Source organism: Cydia splendana, chromosome 27 (assembly GCF_910591565.1).
Source record: "Cydia splendana chromosome 27, ilCydSple1.2, whole genome shotgun sequence".
NCBI lineage: Eukaryota > Metazoa > Arthropoda > Insecta > Lepidoptera > Tortricidae > Cydia > Cydia splendana.
The window spans coordinates 4033441-4052713 of NC_085986.1; the positions used below are offsets into that span (position 1 = coordinate 4033441).

The window sequence follows — 19273 nt, forward strand, 5'->3', positions numbered from 1 at the left end:
GTGCAATCTAATTTGAATCTTAAATCGGAATGCTAAAGTTGAAATTCTAGTGGCGCGTATGTGGTCGATAAATCCTACTATGCTTGGAAAAGGGTTAATATTTTGCTTCAATGTCATAATTTCATAGAAGTTTGACGTTTAAACTAACACTTGCACTGCGTGTGCTATCAAAATCGTTGCAGACTTGTCTTGGTCTGACTCTAGGTAATATCGTCAGGTGACAACCAAAACTCACTAATTACTACCACAAGTTAATAGCCATAGTGAATCATATTAATACTTAATTAAGGTTGATTTTTCTTTAACATTTTTTTAGTAATTAGTGAGTTTTGCTTGTCACCTGACGATATATTAATTTTACCACAGGTTTGCTGGTGCTACCGCCATCTAGCGGCGCGTAGCCGAGAGGGATGGCGGCGCGCTTCGCTGGCGGCTCGGTCGCTGCCGCCGAACGTCGTTTGGATCTCTGTACGTGAAAAATACAAATACATGTATAAGCCCGAAGTACGGCAAAACCTAGGTTTTACCGGTAAATCCTAGTTTTTACCGATGCCGATCGGTAAAAGCCCGAAATGTTAAATCTTACTAGTTTACTTCGGGCTTTTCTGGTTTTTTTCGGCACCAATATGGTAAATCCTAAGTCTTACCACGGCGACCGGTAAAGTTTGAATCATGCACTGATTCTTGAGATTATTAGATGATAATTTTTAAGAAAAAAAAAACAACTTCTATGGGGCCCGATGAAAGATTATGGTAGATGGTGCACTATGTAGAAAAGGAGGTAAAACCACCCACTTTTCTAGTAGCATTTCGTTTCTGTAAGGCTCGCAGTTCTAACCTAACCTAACCCACTTTTGTTCGGTTCTGTGAGGATCGTAGTTCAAACCTAACCTAACCCACTTAACGGCGCATGCGGTGCGGTGTACGGGGGTTTGAGCGGGAGGGGTTGAGAATCAGTGCATGATTCAAACTTTACCGGTCGCCGTGGTAAGACCTAGGATTTACCATATCGGTGTTGGTAAAAGCCCGAAGTAAAGTAGTAAGATTTAACATTTCGGCCTTTTACCGATCGGCATCGGTAAAACCTAGGTTTTACCGGTAAATCCTAGGTTTTGCCGAACATCGGGCTTTTACAGTGACATATATATATAATAGAAATAGACAATATTTTTATTCGTAAGCGAGTCGGACTCGCGTTCGGGGATAAGGGGGGGGGGGGGGGATGGTCGGACAGACAGACAGACAGACAGACAGACGCACGAGTGATCCTATAAGGGTTTCGTGTTTCCTGGACGGACGGACGGACAGCGGAGTCTTAGTAATAGGATCCCGTTTTTCACTTTGGGTACGGGACCCTAAAAATCAACAAAAATGGAAAAATCATACAATAGACAAAAACAAATTTACATATTTATAGTGATTAAAGGATAAATTTATCAAATGAACTTTTCACGTTGGGTGTAAACAATGTAAACAAAAAAAACTTCGTTACTTGTTAGTCCTAACTTATTAACTTGTTAGTCCGGCAATGTACGGCGAAACAGGGGCCTGGTATTTTGACACAATAATTTAAGGTAGTCGTTTTAACATAAGAATATCTGGGAAACCGAGCTTTGCTCTGAAAACATATAAAAACTCAAATACGTGCATTTTCCCAGAGATAACACCTAGCTAGATCGATTTTTCCGAAAACCGCCATATAGCAAATTTCATCAAAATCGCAACACTTTAAACTCTCGCGTTTTGTACACATATTTAATTACACAAACGGGTCTACCGCGATATAATTTCATTGTTTTTACCTCTTTTATATACTATATACAAGAACTGGTCGTTTAAAGGTATAAGATGTATGAGAAACAGAGACGATTGATTGATGGCAGAAATGACCAAAAATTTTAACATATTAAAAATTTTGTTACCTCTCTTGTTTCTGGAACTGGCGGTGGAGACGTAATGCCATCTTCTAGCCCGGACCACTGAAAAAGTAAATCAGCCTTAAGACGTTACTTAGGGCAAACTGAAAATTCCTGGATTGGCCACTTATAAAAAATAAGTTGTCTCGTATATGAGAATCCAGAAACTTTAAATATGGCCCTATTTACACGGTCAACTATCTCGTACGATTTTTTCCAATAAACCTTAGGTGATGCTGATGATGATGATGATGATGATCCTTCCGACCGATTTCGACCAAGGCGACCACTTCGACTCCTAGTTAGCTCGGCGCTCGTGCGCCCGAATATGGCTGACGTAGCCGATCTTTAAGGGGCCCACTGATTAACAGTCCGCCGGACGGTATCGGCCTGTTAGTTAGAACGAAATTTTGACAGTTCCGAACAACTGACAGGCCGACCAGTGGACCCCTTTAAGGTGAACCCCCGCGCACATTGAGGGCATCGAGAACACCAGCCACATAGTGGTAGCGAATGGAAGCAGGCTGGCGTGCTTTCAATAAGCCGTAGGTATTGTATACTAATAGGTGGTGGTACTAGTGCTCGACATGCTAATGCCCAATAGATGACACCCTCCTATCACCTCTATTGACAATGACTTGACTTAAGTTTCATGACTCTCGGGTCAGAGGTGTAGGGTTAGAGCCGGCATAGCTGTATCGCGTATCTTCATCTTTACTTGAAATTAGTTGTAATGTAGAACTAGCCTTATGATTATAAGCCAATTTTGGATGTATAACTGGCCTTAAAATTTATAGTTTATGATGGTTCATTATTTTGTAAGTGGGTAGTTTTTACACAGTGTAGTTTTTCCTCAGTCTCCCGTTGACCACGAACGCTGTAAAGGGTTCGAATGTAGTATGAATTCAATGTACGCGATATAATCCGTTTCAATAGTTTTATATCATGAGTAACTATCGCGGTAACCGAAGACAATATTAATTACACATTATTGTGGTAAAAAACTCACCTGATTAGTTGGAGTATCAATGATCGCAATGGGCGGCAATTCTGTACGATCGTCGGCGAACTTGGCGTATAAATCGTTTCTTAGCTTGTCAGTTTCCCTTTGGCACTCGTTGAGCATGGCGTCTATCTCCTTGCATTCCTCTGAAAATAAATAAAACTTTAATTCGGGATTGTCCGAAAAGCGGTGGTGGCCGAGTGGATATGACGTCCAACTTTCAATCCGGAGGTCGCGGTTTCAAATCCTGGCTCGTACCATTGAGTTTTTCGGAACTTATGTACGGAATATCATTTGATATTTATCACTAGCTTTTCGGTGAAGGAAAACATCGTGAGGAAACCTGCATACATCTGCGAAGAAATTCAAAGGTGTATGTGAAGTCCCCAATCCGCATTGGGCTAGCGTGGGGACTATAGCCCAAGCCCTCTCGCACATGAGAGGCCTGTGCCCAGCAGTGGGACGTGTATAGGCTGAATTATTATTCGGGATTGTCGACTTTATTGCTTAGAAGGTGTCTTTATTTCTGCTATCGGGAGGAATTTAGCCCATTTTAAGACAAATTCGTGCTTCGAATTTGACCGCTGATTTAGATGGCGATGTACCGCTCATATACGTTAAACGGGACCCTATTACTAAGACTTCGCTGTCCGTCCGTCCGTCCGTCTGTCACCAGGCTGTATCTCACGAACCGTGATAGCTAGACAGTTGAAATTTTCACAGATGATGTATTTCTGTTGCCGATATAACAACAAATACTAAAAACAGAATAAAATAAAGATTTAAGTGGGGCTCCCATACAACAAACGTGATTTTTGACCGAAGTTAAGCAACGTCGGGCGGGGTCAGTACTTGGATAGGTGACCGTTTTTTTTTATGCCGTTTTTTGCATTATGGTACGGAACCCTTCGTGCGCGAGTCCGACTCGCACTTGCCCGGTTTTTTTAGAACTGTCAAAACGATTTGCTAATATGAATTTATATGAAACATTACATCGTGACTTCACTACGGTCAACTCACCTACTTTTTTTTCTATCCGATTTATTAAATAGAACTTGTGTTTATAATAACTCCGAACTAACAGATAGTGTTTTACTAATAATTTTCTGGTGCTTTATTTCATGCATGGTGTAAAATAATTTATTTTAAATACAATAATACACTATTGTACGTTTGATAATTAAGTTACGAGGTCATCCATTAATTACATCCCACGTTTAGGGGTGGAGGTGGTCAAGAAAATGTGACATGTTGTGACAAGGGGGAGGGGGGACTCACAACTTTGTGGCGTCAAATTAACTTCAGCAGTCATTTTAACTAAACTAGTCCTTATTGGTATTAGTCCGGTTTCCTCACGATGTTTTCCTTCACCGAAAAGCGACTGGTAAATATCAAATGATATTTCGTACATAAGTTCCTACTCATTGGTACGAACCGGGATTTGAACCCGCGACCTCCGGATTGCTAGTCGCACGCTCTTACCGCTAGGCCACCAGGCTCTTTAGAAGAAAAAACCGGTCTAGTGCGAGTCGGACTCTCTGTCCAAGGGTTCCATACATTAGGTAAGTATCTACCTAATTTTTAACAATGTTCTTTTATGTGGAACGTGAATGAAATGTCTTTAATAAACTCGTACGGGTCGGATCACAAAACGAAGTAATTAAGTCTGACTCACGCTTGACTGTGCATAGCAGGGTTCCGTTTTTTCCTTTTGAGGTACGGAACCCTAAAAAGAAGGTTCTAGAAGAAACTAACCTTCCAACTGGCTAACTTCAATATTGATCTCCGTCTGCGCGCTCAACAAACGCTCCTCCATGTTGAATTTCTTCCACGTCTCGTTGAACATATCCGCTAATTGTTCTTCCAAAAACCTGCAATAATATTTATTATTAACAAGTCTAAATTATAGGATCTCCTGACGGCCATGCCATGAGCTTGCAAATCCATAGGCTACGGTAACCGCTTACCAGGCGGATTTTTGCTTGTTTGCCAGCAACATCGCTTAGAACCAATCGATGCGGTTTGATTTCAATGTTTAGCTCTTGTCATCAGTATTTTATTTAGATAGAATTACAATTAAGTATGTAAAATTTAAATAAGTATCATATTAAATGTATTACTTTTAGAGATGCACCGGATATTCGGTTACTATCCGGCTGATACCGGATAGTTACCTACTACCCGGCCGGATATCGGATAGTAACATTGCTTGATTTCGGAGTAAACAATTTGGATTTATAAAACAGTCACGGTCATAATCGTACTCGTTTATTATTTTAAAACAATTTAAACATTCAACTGACTTGCACGCGCACCCATTTCGAACCTAGAAATGTGTCCGCGCGAACGTTCACTACGAAACAGGTCAAACCTGCACAATGCGTACCTGAAAAACCGAAATGAAGGTATAGTTCCGCCGGCCGAATATTCGGCGGCCGGATACCGAATATTCGGCCGATGGTCAGGCCTGATGGTTACTTTACTACTACTAAAGTATCCATTATCTACCAAATAAGGGATATGTAATATGAAACTTTTGTTGTTCATATTGTAACCAAACACCTTTCACGTGTGAAATACCCAAGTAGTGATATATAGGGACCGTGCGCGTTGGAGGGTCTGCCATCTTGTGGCCTGAATTGGAAACATGTGCACATGTACATTGCCAAAGCAAGTGCTACCATCTACCGTTCTCGTCGGTACGTTTCCTTGTGCATAGTAGATTCTGCCATCTTGTGGGTTACATCGGAAGCATAAACGACACATTTACGCCTCTCGCCAAAAAACTGACGTCTCCTATGCTGCCCCCTATAGCCAGGTTACATAATTAGATATATATAACACCCCGTTGTAAAGGGGAAAATACATTTATTTACATAAAAGATATACATATACAGTGGTAAACTAAACTAAATTAGCTCAAATCTAAAAATAAATAAAGAGTGTTCAACCAGCCATCTAATATTTAGTTATGTTTAGTGTCCAGCTCCCATCACTTCATGGCGACCCTGCCAGATATTTTATTTACCCTTGATTTTCGGCAATGTCCAATATACTGGACGAAATCTTTGACTCTCTTTTTGTATGTTTGATCATTGGTATTTGTTGGCGACTGGCTGGCGCGCGACCTCTTTCGTGCATGTTATTTATTTATAAAACTATATATTTTTCCATGTCAGTCTGCCTGTCACCGCGGTATTAATATCATCTTTCTGCTTGATTTTATTAATTAAAATAATTAATTATACAATATCTACCCCAGTAGCTATCAATACTATTGAACGCCGAGGAAGTTTGAACTCACGGTCTTCCGTGTTTTCTGCCAAATTAAGGATTAAGAAAGAAGCAAAGGCTTCAACACATCAGTTATCAATATATTTATGAATACTTACTTGGCGCCTTTTTCTCCAATAATCTCACTATCATTTTTCACGATATCTGGCTCATCGTCAGAATCCGAGTCGGATATCTCGACGAACTCCTCGCGGATCAGGCACATGTCCATTGAGAGGAAGGGGGTTAGCTCCTTCACGCCTTCCACTAATTTCTGAAACAAAAAAAAAACAATAAAGTCAGTCGGGGCCAGTGCATCCATAAGGGCAACTGCTTTCCCACCATGAAAGAGGAATCTTGCAAATTTTTTATGTCGTCGCTAAAACATAATTGAATTACAGAATAACTGGTACTTTCTATATTTCTGACGTTTATATGGGCCATACTGAAAGTTTCTGGATTCTGATAAATGAGACGACTTATTTTTTCCAAGTGGCCAGTCCAGGAATTTACAGTATGCCCTAAGTAAAGAAATATACATACCTCGCTTCTCTCGTCAAAGCGTTTTGCACAATACAAGCCTCCCCTCCACCACGTTGCTGCTTCGCAGCGTATATATAGCGGCCGACACGGTAGCCGGAACGAGAGACACGGATTCGTCGCTCGTGCAATGTTGTTTTGACTGAGACAGCACTGAATCAGGACGGAAACACTGACACAGAAACTAAACTATTTTAACATACATACCTCACTCCTCTTTTCAAAACGCTTCGCACAGTATAGACATAGCCCTGCACCTCACTGCTGGTTCGCATATAGCAGCTGATACTGACGCCGGAACGAGCACGGACGGATCCGTCACTCGTCCATGGTTAGTACTGATCAGATACGGACGCATTGACGTTTATAAGTCTTAATTATTAATATACATACCTCGCTTCTCTCTTCAAAGCGTTTTGCACAATACAAGCACAATGCGCCACCTCTTTGCTGGTTCGCCGCGTAATATATAGCAGCTGATACTGACACCGGAACGAGCACGGACGGATCCGTCACTCGTCCATGGTTAGTACTGATCAGATACGGACGCATTGACGTTTATAAGTCTTAATTATTAATATACATACCTCGCTTCTCTCTTCAAAGCGTTTTGCACAATACAAACACAATGCGCCACCTCTTTGCTGGTTCGCCGCGTAATATATAGCAGCTGATACTGTCGATACTGACGCCGGAACGAGTACGGACGGGTCCGTCACTCGTCAATGGTTAGTACTAGATCCGATACGGATGCATTGACGTTTATAAGACTTAATCATTAATATAGCGAGATAGCACAGAAACACTGACACACAAACTAATTTATTTCAATATACATACCTCACTCCTCTCTTCAAAACGCTTCGCACAGTATAGACATAGGCCTCCACCACGTTGCTGGTTCGCCGCGTAATATATAGAAGCTGATATAGAAGCCGGTACTAGGGGTACGGAACCGTCGCTCGTACAATTGATGTTGATGCATTTATTGGTTTGACGGGCTTTGTCTAGCTCCACGGCGGTTAGCTTGCTTTTGCGCTTACCTGTTAAACCAAATATATAATGAGATGATGTGTTTTATATAAAGGCACAGATTAAGTAATAGTACTACCGTACAGAAAGGACACTTCCTACAAACCCGAAGTTTGACAGCGGTTCAGGGTCGAATCATGCTATTCCTTTCTAATATATGGCACTATCCCTTTCGGCTATTTAGGGTTGTCAAAATTCAAGTGATTATATCTTATCTGTGGTCGTGCACGCAAAAGGAAGTCAAGTGGTGCCAACCCTAATAATTGCTCGGAGCAATGCTGAGCCGAACGGAGCCGAGTTCGACCGAAGTGAGGAGTGTCTCCCCACTGATTAAGGTACAGTCAAGTGCAAAAATATGGGTGCACAATGCACATATCATACTCAAAAATATGTCCCATAGCTCTTATGTCAGCGAATTAAGAACTATGGGACATATTTTAAGTAAATTCTATGCACCCATATTTTTACACTTTATTGTATTACCCCCTCAAATCATAGATTATTTGAGTCGCTTAACTTCAAATCCATCAGTCAGATTATGCGATTTTGGTATTAAGGAAAGGTAATAGGGTAGATATTTGCTGAGGGTCGAATGGACCCGAGTTTGAAGCTAAGCGACACATTTTCTATAATTTTATCAACCCTTTGAATGCCACGGCTATAGTGCGCGGCGCGTCATCTTTAACCTTCTCGTAATGCAAGAAGGTTGATATTGGGCTGTAGCCGCGCGTCTCAGTTAACCTTTTGGACGCCAATGACCGATATATCCGCACCGCAGGTTCAACGCCAAAGACCGATTAATCGGTCATAGACCACAGAGCAACATAGACCTAAGTGCATATGGATAAAGTTCAATTTCAGTTTTGACACTTCGGTGTCGTGGCGTCCGAATGACAGCTTTTGTGTTTGACCACAGAATAATTAATAGTACTGCCGTACAGAAAGGAAACTTCCTACAAAAACGAAGTTTGACAGCGGTTCAGGGTCGAATCATGCTGTCCCTTTCTAATATATGGCACTATCCCTTTCGGCTATTTAGGGTTGCCAAAAATCAAGTGATTATCTTATCTGTGGTCGTGCACGCAAAAGGAAGTCAAGTGGTGTCAACCCTAATAATTGCTCGGAGCAAAGCTGAGCCGAGCGGAGCCGAGTTTGACCGAAGTCAGGAGTTTTGCACCCCTGGTTTGACACGGCGTCGAAAAGGTTAATATCTTTGACTGCCAAAAGGTTAAATTAAAGGATCAACTTACTCCTGACTTCCGTCTCTTCATCGTCCGAGTCCAGGCTGAATATCTCCAGGCCAAAATCAATGGAAGCCTTCGAATCTGCAGCTTTGGGAGCCTGAAAAATAAACTAAATTCAGAAAATAATACTGTTTTATTTATTTATTTAACATTTTAAATCAGGCAACAAGCCATATTACAAATATCTTACAGACTAACATATATATGCATTTTATATAAACTTAAAAAACTAAACACTATTTAGGCGACAAAACGGCGTGGCTCCGTTGAATCGTCTGGTCTTGTGTCGGATTCGGCAGTTTGCCCCGGAACCTCCGAAACACGACACCCTTCGGTGTTTCGGTGGTTCGGCGTTTTATAGGGGTCCCTTTGTTTCCCATAAAGTTTTAAGTCATAATGTATTGTTAGTCATATTATCATTAGTCATAAAACTGAAACCGTTAACTTTTGCGTTTTTTTTATTATTATTTTATTTAACAGAACACAAAGTACAGTGTTACCTATAATTAAAGTTTCGCCAAAGTGTGTGTGTGTGTGTGTGTGTGTGTGTGTGTGTGTGTGTGTGTGTGTGTGTGTGTGTGTGTGTGGTGCGGTGTGTGTGTGTGTGTGTGTGTGTGTGCGGGTAGTATCTTACCGCCGTAGTTTCTGGTATGACTAAAGGTTCAGTCGCTGAAGCCGTTTTTATAGAGATTTCGTCGGTATTCAACCTCGTCTGGAACAAAGTAAATTAAAATTTAAAATACATTTCTTACCTAAAAGATGCACTATGTTAACAAGCAACATAGTATGTATCTTAGGTATTTAAAAAAGAGTAAACAAAAACTTGCTGAAGAAGCCATTTGCGGGTACTTAGATGAAAACATTACATGATTAAATAATGTAGGTTAAAGTCAGGTCTTTCAGTGACAGATCCAGGTGGTTTTGTATTTGGTTGGTTAACCAATAAATGTTATAACTACCCGAAAATGTACAAATTATTTGTTTACTTTTATTCAAGTACCTAAAGATACAGACTATAGACCAACGTTATATTATAACTATTTATTCCCTTAAGATCGATTCACGCTTGATCTTTCTTACAGGTTTCCCTGTAATCTATTAGGCCCACTTGCACCATTCCACTAACCCGGGGTTAACCGGTTAAACCTGGAGTTACCATGGTTACCAGTACAATTTGACACTGAGTTAACGGTTTAACCGGATAACCCCAGGTTAGTGGGATGGTGCAAGTGGGCCTTAATAAACTACAGTGATCCTATAATGCTTGGCCAATTTTCTACACAGACATTCTGCTTTTGTGCCAATTTTGTACTGAAATGAAAGATCGTACGGATAAACTGACCTATAGTTCGTTTTTTTTTAGCATTAGAAATAAGGTAAACAATCTTGATGTGTCTTTTAATTGAAAAACACATTTTAAAAATAAGTTACGGCAAATATGTAACAATTATGAATCTAATACGATCATTTATATTCTTCTGCTTTCATAAGTAATAGTTACGGATTTTTAAAAAGGGGCTATTCATAAATTACGTCATTTCAAATTAGGGGGGGGGGGGGGTCTGGACATCGGATGATGGTAGCATGACGTAGGAGGAAACGGGGTCATTCGAAGCATGATTTTTGGATGATTTTAGGGGGGGGGGGGGTCAAAAATCGATGACGTAATTTATGGACAGCCCCAAAGCGTTTTTCAATTAAAAGACAACAAAAAGACATGTCAAGATCGCTTACCTTCTTTCAAGTTCATTCTAATGCTAAAAAAACTAACTACAAATTGAGCCATTTGTGGGCTTTCCATTAGAGAAGGGACTTATGCTTCATGTGCATAAGGACCTTTCTCTGATGGACAGCCACATTATAGTATCGGAGACATAAAAACAAGAATTTTGACTTACCGGTTTCTGCGGCTGCGGTTTAGGCAACCCGCTCACTCGCACCTCCCCATCTTTCTCCTGGATGTCTGAGGTCTCACCGGCAGATGTGGCCATAACTTCCACTTCAGATGGAATGGTCACCGATGTCACATCCTTCGGTGAAGCTGGCTTCTCCGCTTGTTTCACAACTTGAATGTCTAAAACAAAAGTGTATGTAAAAAATATATCAACAGGGTATTTGACTGTATTTAAAATAAATTATTTTACACCATGCATGAAATAAGGCAGCAGAAGATTAATAGAGAAATGTAGACAGCAGTTATTTTTAAACACAATTTCTATTTTAAAACCCGTATAAAACTATAAAGAGTAGGTAATTGGATTGTGACGTCACATGCTAGTGTTTCATATAAATTCCATAGTAGCGAGATCGTTTTGACAGTTCGAAAAAAGAAACTGATTTGGATAGTATTTAAATACCCTATATAGGTTATGGAGCAAATGGAAGTTTATCATTCAATTCCTTAGAGCATTTAATAACTGGAGTCACCTTTAAGAGCTTACTTCTGCCGAAAAACTTGCACAATTGTGCAAACTTTTGTATACTGACATGGCTATTTGTACGTTACGTACAAATCATGTAGAAATAGCAATACATTTGACGTCCCCTCCCCCTCAAAAATCGGCAGACTGTTTCGTACTGAAAATGACAGCCATGACGTCTCCAGTTACTAAATGCACTAAGTTCAATTCAATTCAATAGATTTTTTTTCAGACCATAGTCATTAAGTCTCATAGCTCTTATTCATAGCAAAGCAAAGTAATGCATGCACGGTATTTGCATGCATACAAAAATGTCTCCACCCACCCTTACCGTCTTCAGAGGAGCTTTCTTCCAGCTCAACTATGTTGATCTCGTTCTTGGGCTTCGCTATTTCTAACTTCTTAGTCTTGCTTGGCGACTTCTTCTCTTCTGACGGTGCTGCAGAAGATTCTGTAACAATGTTTTGTTATTTTTAATTGGGAGTATGTAAATGTTCTTACAACCTTCCATGAGCAGTAGCTTTCTCAACTTACTGCCTTCTGCGCCATCACTGTCAGATTCTGTCGCATTCAGAGGCACAGGGCCATGTTTCACCCACTTACGAGCCCAACCACCTAGCGAGAGTCTCTCAAGATGTTGTTCGAGACTCTTCGCTATGACATCGGTTACACGCTAATTCTGGCGTCAGTTCAGTCCATCATTCTGGTCAGAATGACGAGAGAATTATCGTGTAACACTCGGACTGATGGCCTGGACTGATGAAAATTTAATATTTTAGACATCGGTTACACGCTAATTCTGGCGTCAGTTCAGTCCATCAGTCCATTCGAGTTTTGACTGATGCCAGAATGAGGGAAAATGGACACGGTTACACGATCAGTCCAGACTGACAACAGACTGATAAAATTACGACACAGTCGCCGTTTGGACACAGAACGCAACACAGTCAGTTAGTCTTATCTAATATGGTGACTGACGCGAGAATGACACAAACAGGTTACACGATCAGTCTCCTATTAGTTTTCTGTCATTCAAAATGGACTGACGAATATTATCTAAAAATGTAAATTTTCATCAGTCCAGACCAGTCCACTGATGGACTGAACTGACGCCAGAATTAGCGTGTAACCGATGTCTAACCGATGTCTATGAGACCGTTTTTATTACTATCATAATAAAATCATTCTTACCACCATCCCTGAGTAGGAGCTGCCTCAGTTTGCTGCCCGTGCGAATTCACTGTCAGATTCTGCCAGAGGGCCATGTTACACTTACCCGGTCACAGCTCAGGTATGTGGAGTTAATACTCCCCAACAGCTCACTTATTATGATCATAATGAAATCATTCTTACCACCATCCCTGAGTAGGAGCTGCCTCAGTTTGCTGCCCGCTGCGGTTTCACTGTCAGATTCTGCCAGAGGGCCATGTTACACTTACCCGGTCACAGCTCAGGTATGTGGAGTTAATACTCCCCAACAGCTCACTTATTATGATCATAATGAAATCATTCTTACCACCATCCCTGAGTAGGAGCTGTCTCAACTTGCTGCCCGCTGCACTTTCACTGTCAGATTCTGTCGCATTCAGAGGCAGAGGGCCATGTTTCACCCACTTACCCTTATCCAACCACCTAGCGAGAGTCTCTCAGGATGTTGGTCGAGACTCTTCGCTATGAGACCGTTATTATTAACATCATATTGAAATTATAATTAATAAATTATTCTTACCACCATCCCTGAGTAGGAGCTGCCTCAACTTACTGCCCGCTGCGCTTTCACTGTCAGATTCTGCTGGCTCAACAGTTTCCTTTTCAGCAGTAATAGTAAGTACTTGTGGTACCTGTCGACATTTTATTATTAAAATATATGTCAATGTTTTATTCATAAAATGAGAGTATGGAATTTGTTGTAGTTATCCGAACTGTATTTAATTTTGATGCACCAGTTATATTGAATTGATTTTTCGCATGGTAGTAGCTAATACTATTTGCAGTTTATGTTATTTTTGCCATAGGTGTACCTTTACAAATACTAGTTGAAAAGAGCTGTCAAAAAATTCTCTGACATTTTAATCATTATTCTTTCAGGGAATTAAATAATAATAAAAATCTGAGTTATACTCCTACTCATTCTTTGTAGCCATGATTTGGTTTGATTGCTCTACCTTATATAGTTCAGGAGAAAAACGCCTTTGAAAAATGTGTCCATAAAATGACGTTTTTGACATTATCTCGGCTAGGGGGCTGAAAGTTATGGTGTTTCTATGTTTTTTTTTTCTTTTCTTTTTTTTTTGTGTTTTGTTTTTGCACGCACAAATAGCTCTGTTTTACTATGTAGAAACTACTTAATAAGTATGATGTTAAAATATTTTCATTAAGGAAACTGTAAGTCTAGTTTTAAGAAAAGTTCCAGTGTTATATATAACTATAAAAGACTGTTTGTTTCTTAAATAAATAAATAAATAAATAATAAATAAGATAGCCAACAAATGACATTATAAAAATCCGATATTCGTCACAGGGACAACTTCTCCTTCCTTAGCCTGCTAGACCCATTGGTGTAATTCGACTTGTCATTTTGGATACCTGCATATTGAGCCACGGGCCATCAAAATATACGATGTAGATCTACATCATAATGCATTTAAGGGTTAAATTTGTACGGAACCCTCGGTAGGCGAGTCAGACTCGCAGTTAGCCGGTTTTATTAAGAGCGCTATTACATTTCGGCGTTGAGCGAGTTTAGGTATTTTACGCGCTGCGGCAGGCCGTGCGAGCTCAGTACGCCGATCCCTTCTACCACACTCGCACTACAATGATGGATTAAACATTCTTGATCCTTCGCGAAGCATATTGAAATCAACCATAACAACACTAACTGTACTTAACTTTTAAAGTTCTAAAACTGTTATTTGGTAAGTACGAAAATACTAAATGCAGTGCAAATGTAATAGGGGCTGTTCATAAATTACGTCATCTATTTTTGACGATTTTTGACCCCCCCCACCCCTCAAATAATCCAAAAATCAAGCTTCGGATGAATCTGTTTCCTCCTACGTCATGTTACCATCATCCGATGTCCAGACCCCCCCCACTCCTCCCATTTGAAACGACGTAATTTATGAATAGCCCCATACTCGTACTTATGATGATATTACTCGAAAGAAATTATAGGTACCTACTCGCTTATTTACATGTTTCGTCATTGCATTTGGTACCTATAGGTTGTAAAGTTTGTATCAACGAGGGTTTAAAAACGAACTGGTACTGAGGATCTGATGATGATTAAGGTGGTCACGGATACCAATCAACCATGTAGTAACATGATTAGGCTCGTTTGATTCGTCTCAACAAGATCTTTGACACTGAAGATACACAGGGTCTGATGATGGAGCTGGAAGGTGGCCACGGGTACCAGTCTATCATGTAACTAAACAACTTCGTGTTTGGGCTCGTTTGATTCGTCTCAACAAGATCTTTGAGACAAGACAGTACTCAGGGTCTGATGATGGAGCTGGAAGGTACCATTACCAATCAACCATGCAACTAAACCACTTCGTGTTTAGGCTCGTTTTATTCGTTTCAACAAGATCTTTGACACAAGATAGTACTCAGGGTCTGATGTTGGAGCCGGAAGGTGGTCACCGGTACCAATCAACCATGCAACTAAACCATTTCGTGTTTAGGCACGTTTTATTCATCTCAACAAGATCTTTGACACAAGGTAGTACTCAGGTTCTGATGATGGAGCGCGAAGGTGGCGACGGGTACCTGTCTATCATCATCAGCTCCATCATCAGACCCTGAGTAGTATCTTGTGTCAAACATCTTATTGCGACGAATCAAACGAGCCCAAACACGAAGTGGTTCAGTTACATGGTAGACTGGTACCCGTGGCCACAGTCCAGCTCCATCATCAGACCCTGAGTACTAACTTGTGTCAAAGATCTTGTTGCGACGAATCGAACGAAGCCAAACACGAAGTGGTTTAGTTGCATGGTTGATTGGTACCGGTCACCACCTTCCGGATCCATCATCAGACCCTCAGTACTACCTTGTGTCAAAGATCTTGTTGCGACAAATCAAACGAGCCCAAACACGAAGTGGTTCAGTTACATGGTAGACTGGTACCCGTGGCCACCTTCCAGCTCCATCATCAGATCCTGAGTACTATCTTGTGTCCAAGGTCTTGTTGAGACGAATCAAACTAGCCTAAACACGAAGTGGTTTAGTGGCATGGTTGATTGGTACCGGTGACCACCTGCCGGCTCCATCATCAGACCCTGAGTACTATCTTGTGTCAAAGATCTTGTTGAGACGAATCAAACGAGCCTAAACACGAAGTGGTTTAGTTGCATGGTTGATTGATACCGGTGACCACCTTCCGGCTTCATCATCAGACCCTGAGTATTATCTTGTGCCAAAGATCTTGTTGAGACGAATCAAACGAGCCCAAACACGAAGTGGTTTAGTTGCATGGTTGATTGGTACCGGTGACCACCTTCCGGCTCCATCATCAGACCCTGAGTACTATCTTAAGTCAAAGATCTTGTTGTGACGTATAAAACGAGCCTAAACACGAAGTGGTTTAGTTGCATTGTTGATTGGTACTGGTGACCACCTTCCGGCTCCATCATCAGACCCTGAGTACTATCTTAAGTCAAAGATCTTGTTGAGCCGAATCAAACGAGCCCAAACACGAAGTGGTTTAGTTGCATGGTTGATTGGTACCGGTGACCACCTTCCGGCTCCATCATCAGACCCTGAGTACTATCTTGAGTCAAATAAATACATATAGAATGTCAGGTCGTTTCAAATATTTTTAATCCTGTCCGGTAGTTTATTAAACTGTACCATTATAAATTATAATACTATAAAAACAGTGCTAGGATCAAAGTCTCTCGTTGCGGTTTACACGCACACAGTATAGCGTTTTACACGGCGCCCGCCGCACACAATGATAAAAAACCTCGTCGTCGCCGTTGAAAATGTGCGGAGCCGACCGACACACGTCCTACCTCTACAAGCTCTGCCGCGGCACTGAGCTGGCGCAGCGCGCGTCATCGGTAATATAGAGTAGTTTTCAAAAAATTGCCAAAAAATTATAGTAGAATTTCATAAACACTAATGTATACCAACAGTATAAGCAAACGTTGCAGATTGCTTGAGTATGAAAATGACTTGGATATTAAGTAGATTTTCGTAGGAATTGACACTTGTTTCGGAGAGAAAATCGAGTTCGTTTTACTTTGATTTTCTCTTTCTCAAAGGTATGTAGGAAAAATATAGTTTGATATGCCTAAAGTACAGGGTATTAGTAATACAAAATAGCCAGGTTTAGCAGAGTAAAATTCTCAACATTTCCAAATAAGAGCTCGCCATTCAGTGCTTCACGGGGTTTTTCGGAAACGACCATCAGAAAAAAAATCATTACTAATTTAATAAGTCCTTTTTCTAATATTTACAACGATATTTATAAAGATAAGAAGACGCTTTTACTGGAACAAGTACTCATTGTTTCTAATAATGAGCGCAAAGTCCTAAATTTTGTCGACTAGTATCATCAATTTTGCATTATTTCGACTTTTCTTGTAAGAGCGCTCTTAAAGTTACAAGGTTTATCCTCATCATCATCAATATTTAATAGCTATGCTCTTGTCGGTGGAGTAATCGCCACTCTTCTTTTTGCTGGGCCAGCCTTTTAACTCCCTCGTACGACACGACAGAAACTATCTTTTTTTGGCTGAGATATGTGAGCCTGGGCCTTCCTCTGCGTCTTTTCCCTTCAATCTTGCCATCCAGGATGTTTAAAAAGAATCCGTCGTGCCGTATCAGGTGGCCAACCATCTTGCCCCTTCTGTTAGCTATTGTGTCTAACAGACTCCTCTTCTCTCCTGCCATGCTCAGTACCTCTACGTTCGTCTTCCTTTATCCTACATATAACTAAATACATATAATAAATCTTACTTCTGCACTTTCTTTATCCTTTTCATCATCAAGAAGGGCATCTACTGCTTTCTGTGCCTCATCAGTCGCTTCCAAGGATTCTGGGGCCTGTTAAAAATAAATTATGTATATTCATTGAAGTAGACCTTAAATATTAACCATGATTAAAAAGTAAAATATTTGAATTTGAAACACTACTGTTATTATGTGTGCTTAAAATAAACTTAGGGCTGATTTAGACGGCGCGCGAACTCGCATGCGATTTTAGTTACAATGCGGACTGTTGGTTACGTCCAATTCAACCGACCGATCAAAAACCGCAATGTAATGAAACTCGCATGCGAGTACTCGCATCGGCTAAATTAGCCCTTATTTTATTGTTTACCTAGAGTAATACAATGTGAATACCAGGGGCCGATTGCATAACAAACTACAACTAATATTACAAGCGGAACTCCTTATTTAATAAGTGAAATTAGAAAAGGAGTTCCGCTTGTAATATTAGTTGTAGTTTGTTATGCAATCGGCCCCAGGCTACCTATTCTTGTTGCATTTAACCAAAATTCAAAAATATATTCTTAAAATTGCTAAGAGCCATATACACGGTAGCCAAAAAATGTGCATTCCCGTTGCCAGGGAGGTTTTGGGATTATACTGAGCATCTTTTACTATTTACTACCCCGAAAACACGAAAAAACAAATTACCCTCCCATAGAACATGGACCAGCCAAAATGTATGAAACAGCCAAATTTTATTTTCGCGATTTCGGGTTGGTCCCATAGTAAAAGTTGCTCAGTATAATCCCAAAACCTCCCTGGCAACTGCACTTATTTTTTGGCCACCCTGTATAAAAACTGTGTAGTTAACATTTTTGAAAATACTGTTATAATTTTGGGCTATTCAAGTATAATAATATAAGTCAGTTTATGTTGAAACAACTTTTAGTTATTTTAGAATATCAAGGGATACATTCTATGACGCAAGTACAGTCACCTCACGGGATTGTTATGCCATTTAGGGCTCTTGCTAAATTGGAAATTCTATAGCGTAAGTATTGAACAACCAATGTAGCCTAAATGGCACAACAATCGCGGAGCGTGATGTTACATGTTAGGATTTGAACCTTGAGAGTTCTAAATTCACATACCAAGAAAAACTAGTATATATGTATTATATCATATATAATGTATTATATATTTTAAATATATATAGCTGTTTACATATTTGTTATATTTCATATCCCATACTTTGTATATACATAGTTTTAGTAGGATATAGGTTTACCTATCTCGTAGGATATTAAATATTTTATCTTCATGCCGTTTAGTACAGCTTTTATGTCTACCGTTCTCCAATTCTCCCTCAATTGCTCAAGGGTTAACTGGAAGAGATCCCTGAAAGGGATAAGTTCGCCTTTGTACTAATGATTTGTGTTCTTTCATGTTTTATGTTTCTTTTTGTACAATAAAGTATTTTACTACTACTACTACTAAAACTTACCACAATAGCCTCTTCCACCTCATTCTGACTCAGAACCTGTGCTATCTGGATATCCAGCTCATCACTCGACTCATCATCATGTTCATCAGGAGTCTCCGCGGCATCTGGCAAGTCATCAGGGGTATCCACTTCAGCCATGTCATTTGACTCTTCTGCTTGGGCGTCATTTGATTCGTCAACTTCCATAGTTTCTTTCGGGACGTCTGCTTCAGAGTGTTGAGCGTTCGAGTCTTCTGAATGCTCGGCGGTCATTTGATTGCTTTCTGTAATGTTACAATTTGGTTTTTAATTTGTTATATCACTTATTATTAACCGGGTCCACATAGAACGAGCATACGCGCGAGGCAATTTTCCATGCGCACAAAACGGCCAGTGTAGACGTACCTCGGCCGAGGCAC

The 19273-nt window shown here is 40.3% G+C and overlaps 1 protein-coding gene across 1 annotated transcript in view; it reads right to left on the bottom strand.

Moving 5' to 3' along the window:
* LOC134803797 (uncharacterized) overlaps positions 1-19273 on the bottom strand; it is a 63510-nt gene that overhangs the window by 41678 nt on the left and 2559 nt on the right. The window contains exons 2-14 of the mRNA XM_063776633.1: positions 18876-19138; positions 17396-17482; positions 13158-13269; positions 11760-11879; positions 10907-11082; positions 9643-9720; positions 9015-9105; positions 7573-7775; positions 6312-6466; positions 4675-4790; positions 2926-3065; positions 1923-1979; positions 362-466 (exon numbers count right to left, since the gene is read on the bottom strand). Of these exons, the coding sequence (XP_063632703.1) occupies positions 362-466; positions 1923-1979; positions 2926-3065; positions 4675-4790; positions 6312-6466; positions 7573-7775; positions 9015-9105; positions 9643-9720; positions 10907-11082; positions 11760-11879; positions 13158-13269; positions 17396-17482; positions 18876-19138 (1703 nt within the window). The remainder of the gene's footprint in view (positions 1-361; positions 467-1922; positions 1980-2925; positions 3066-4674; positions 4791-6311; positions 6467-7572; positions 7776-9014; positions 9106-9642; positions 9721-10906; positions 11083-11759; positions 11880-13157; positions 13270-17395; positions 17483-18875; positions 19139-19273) is intronic.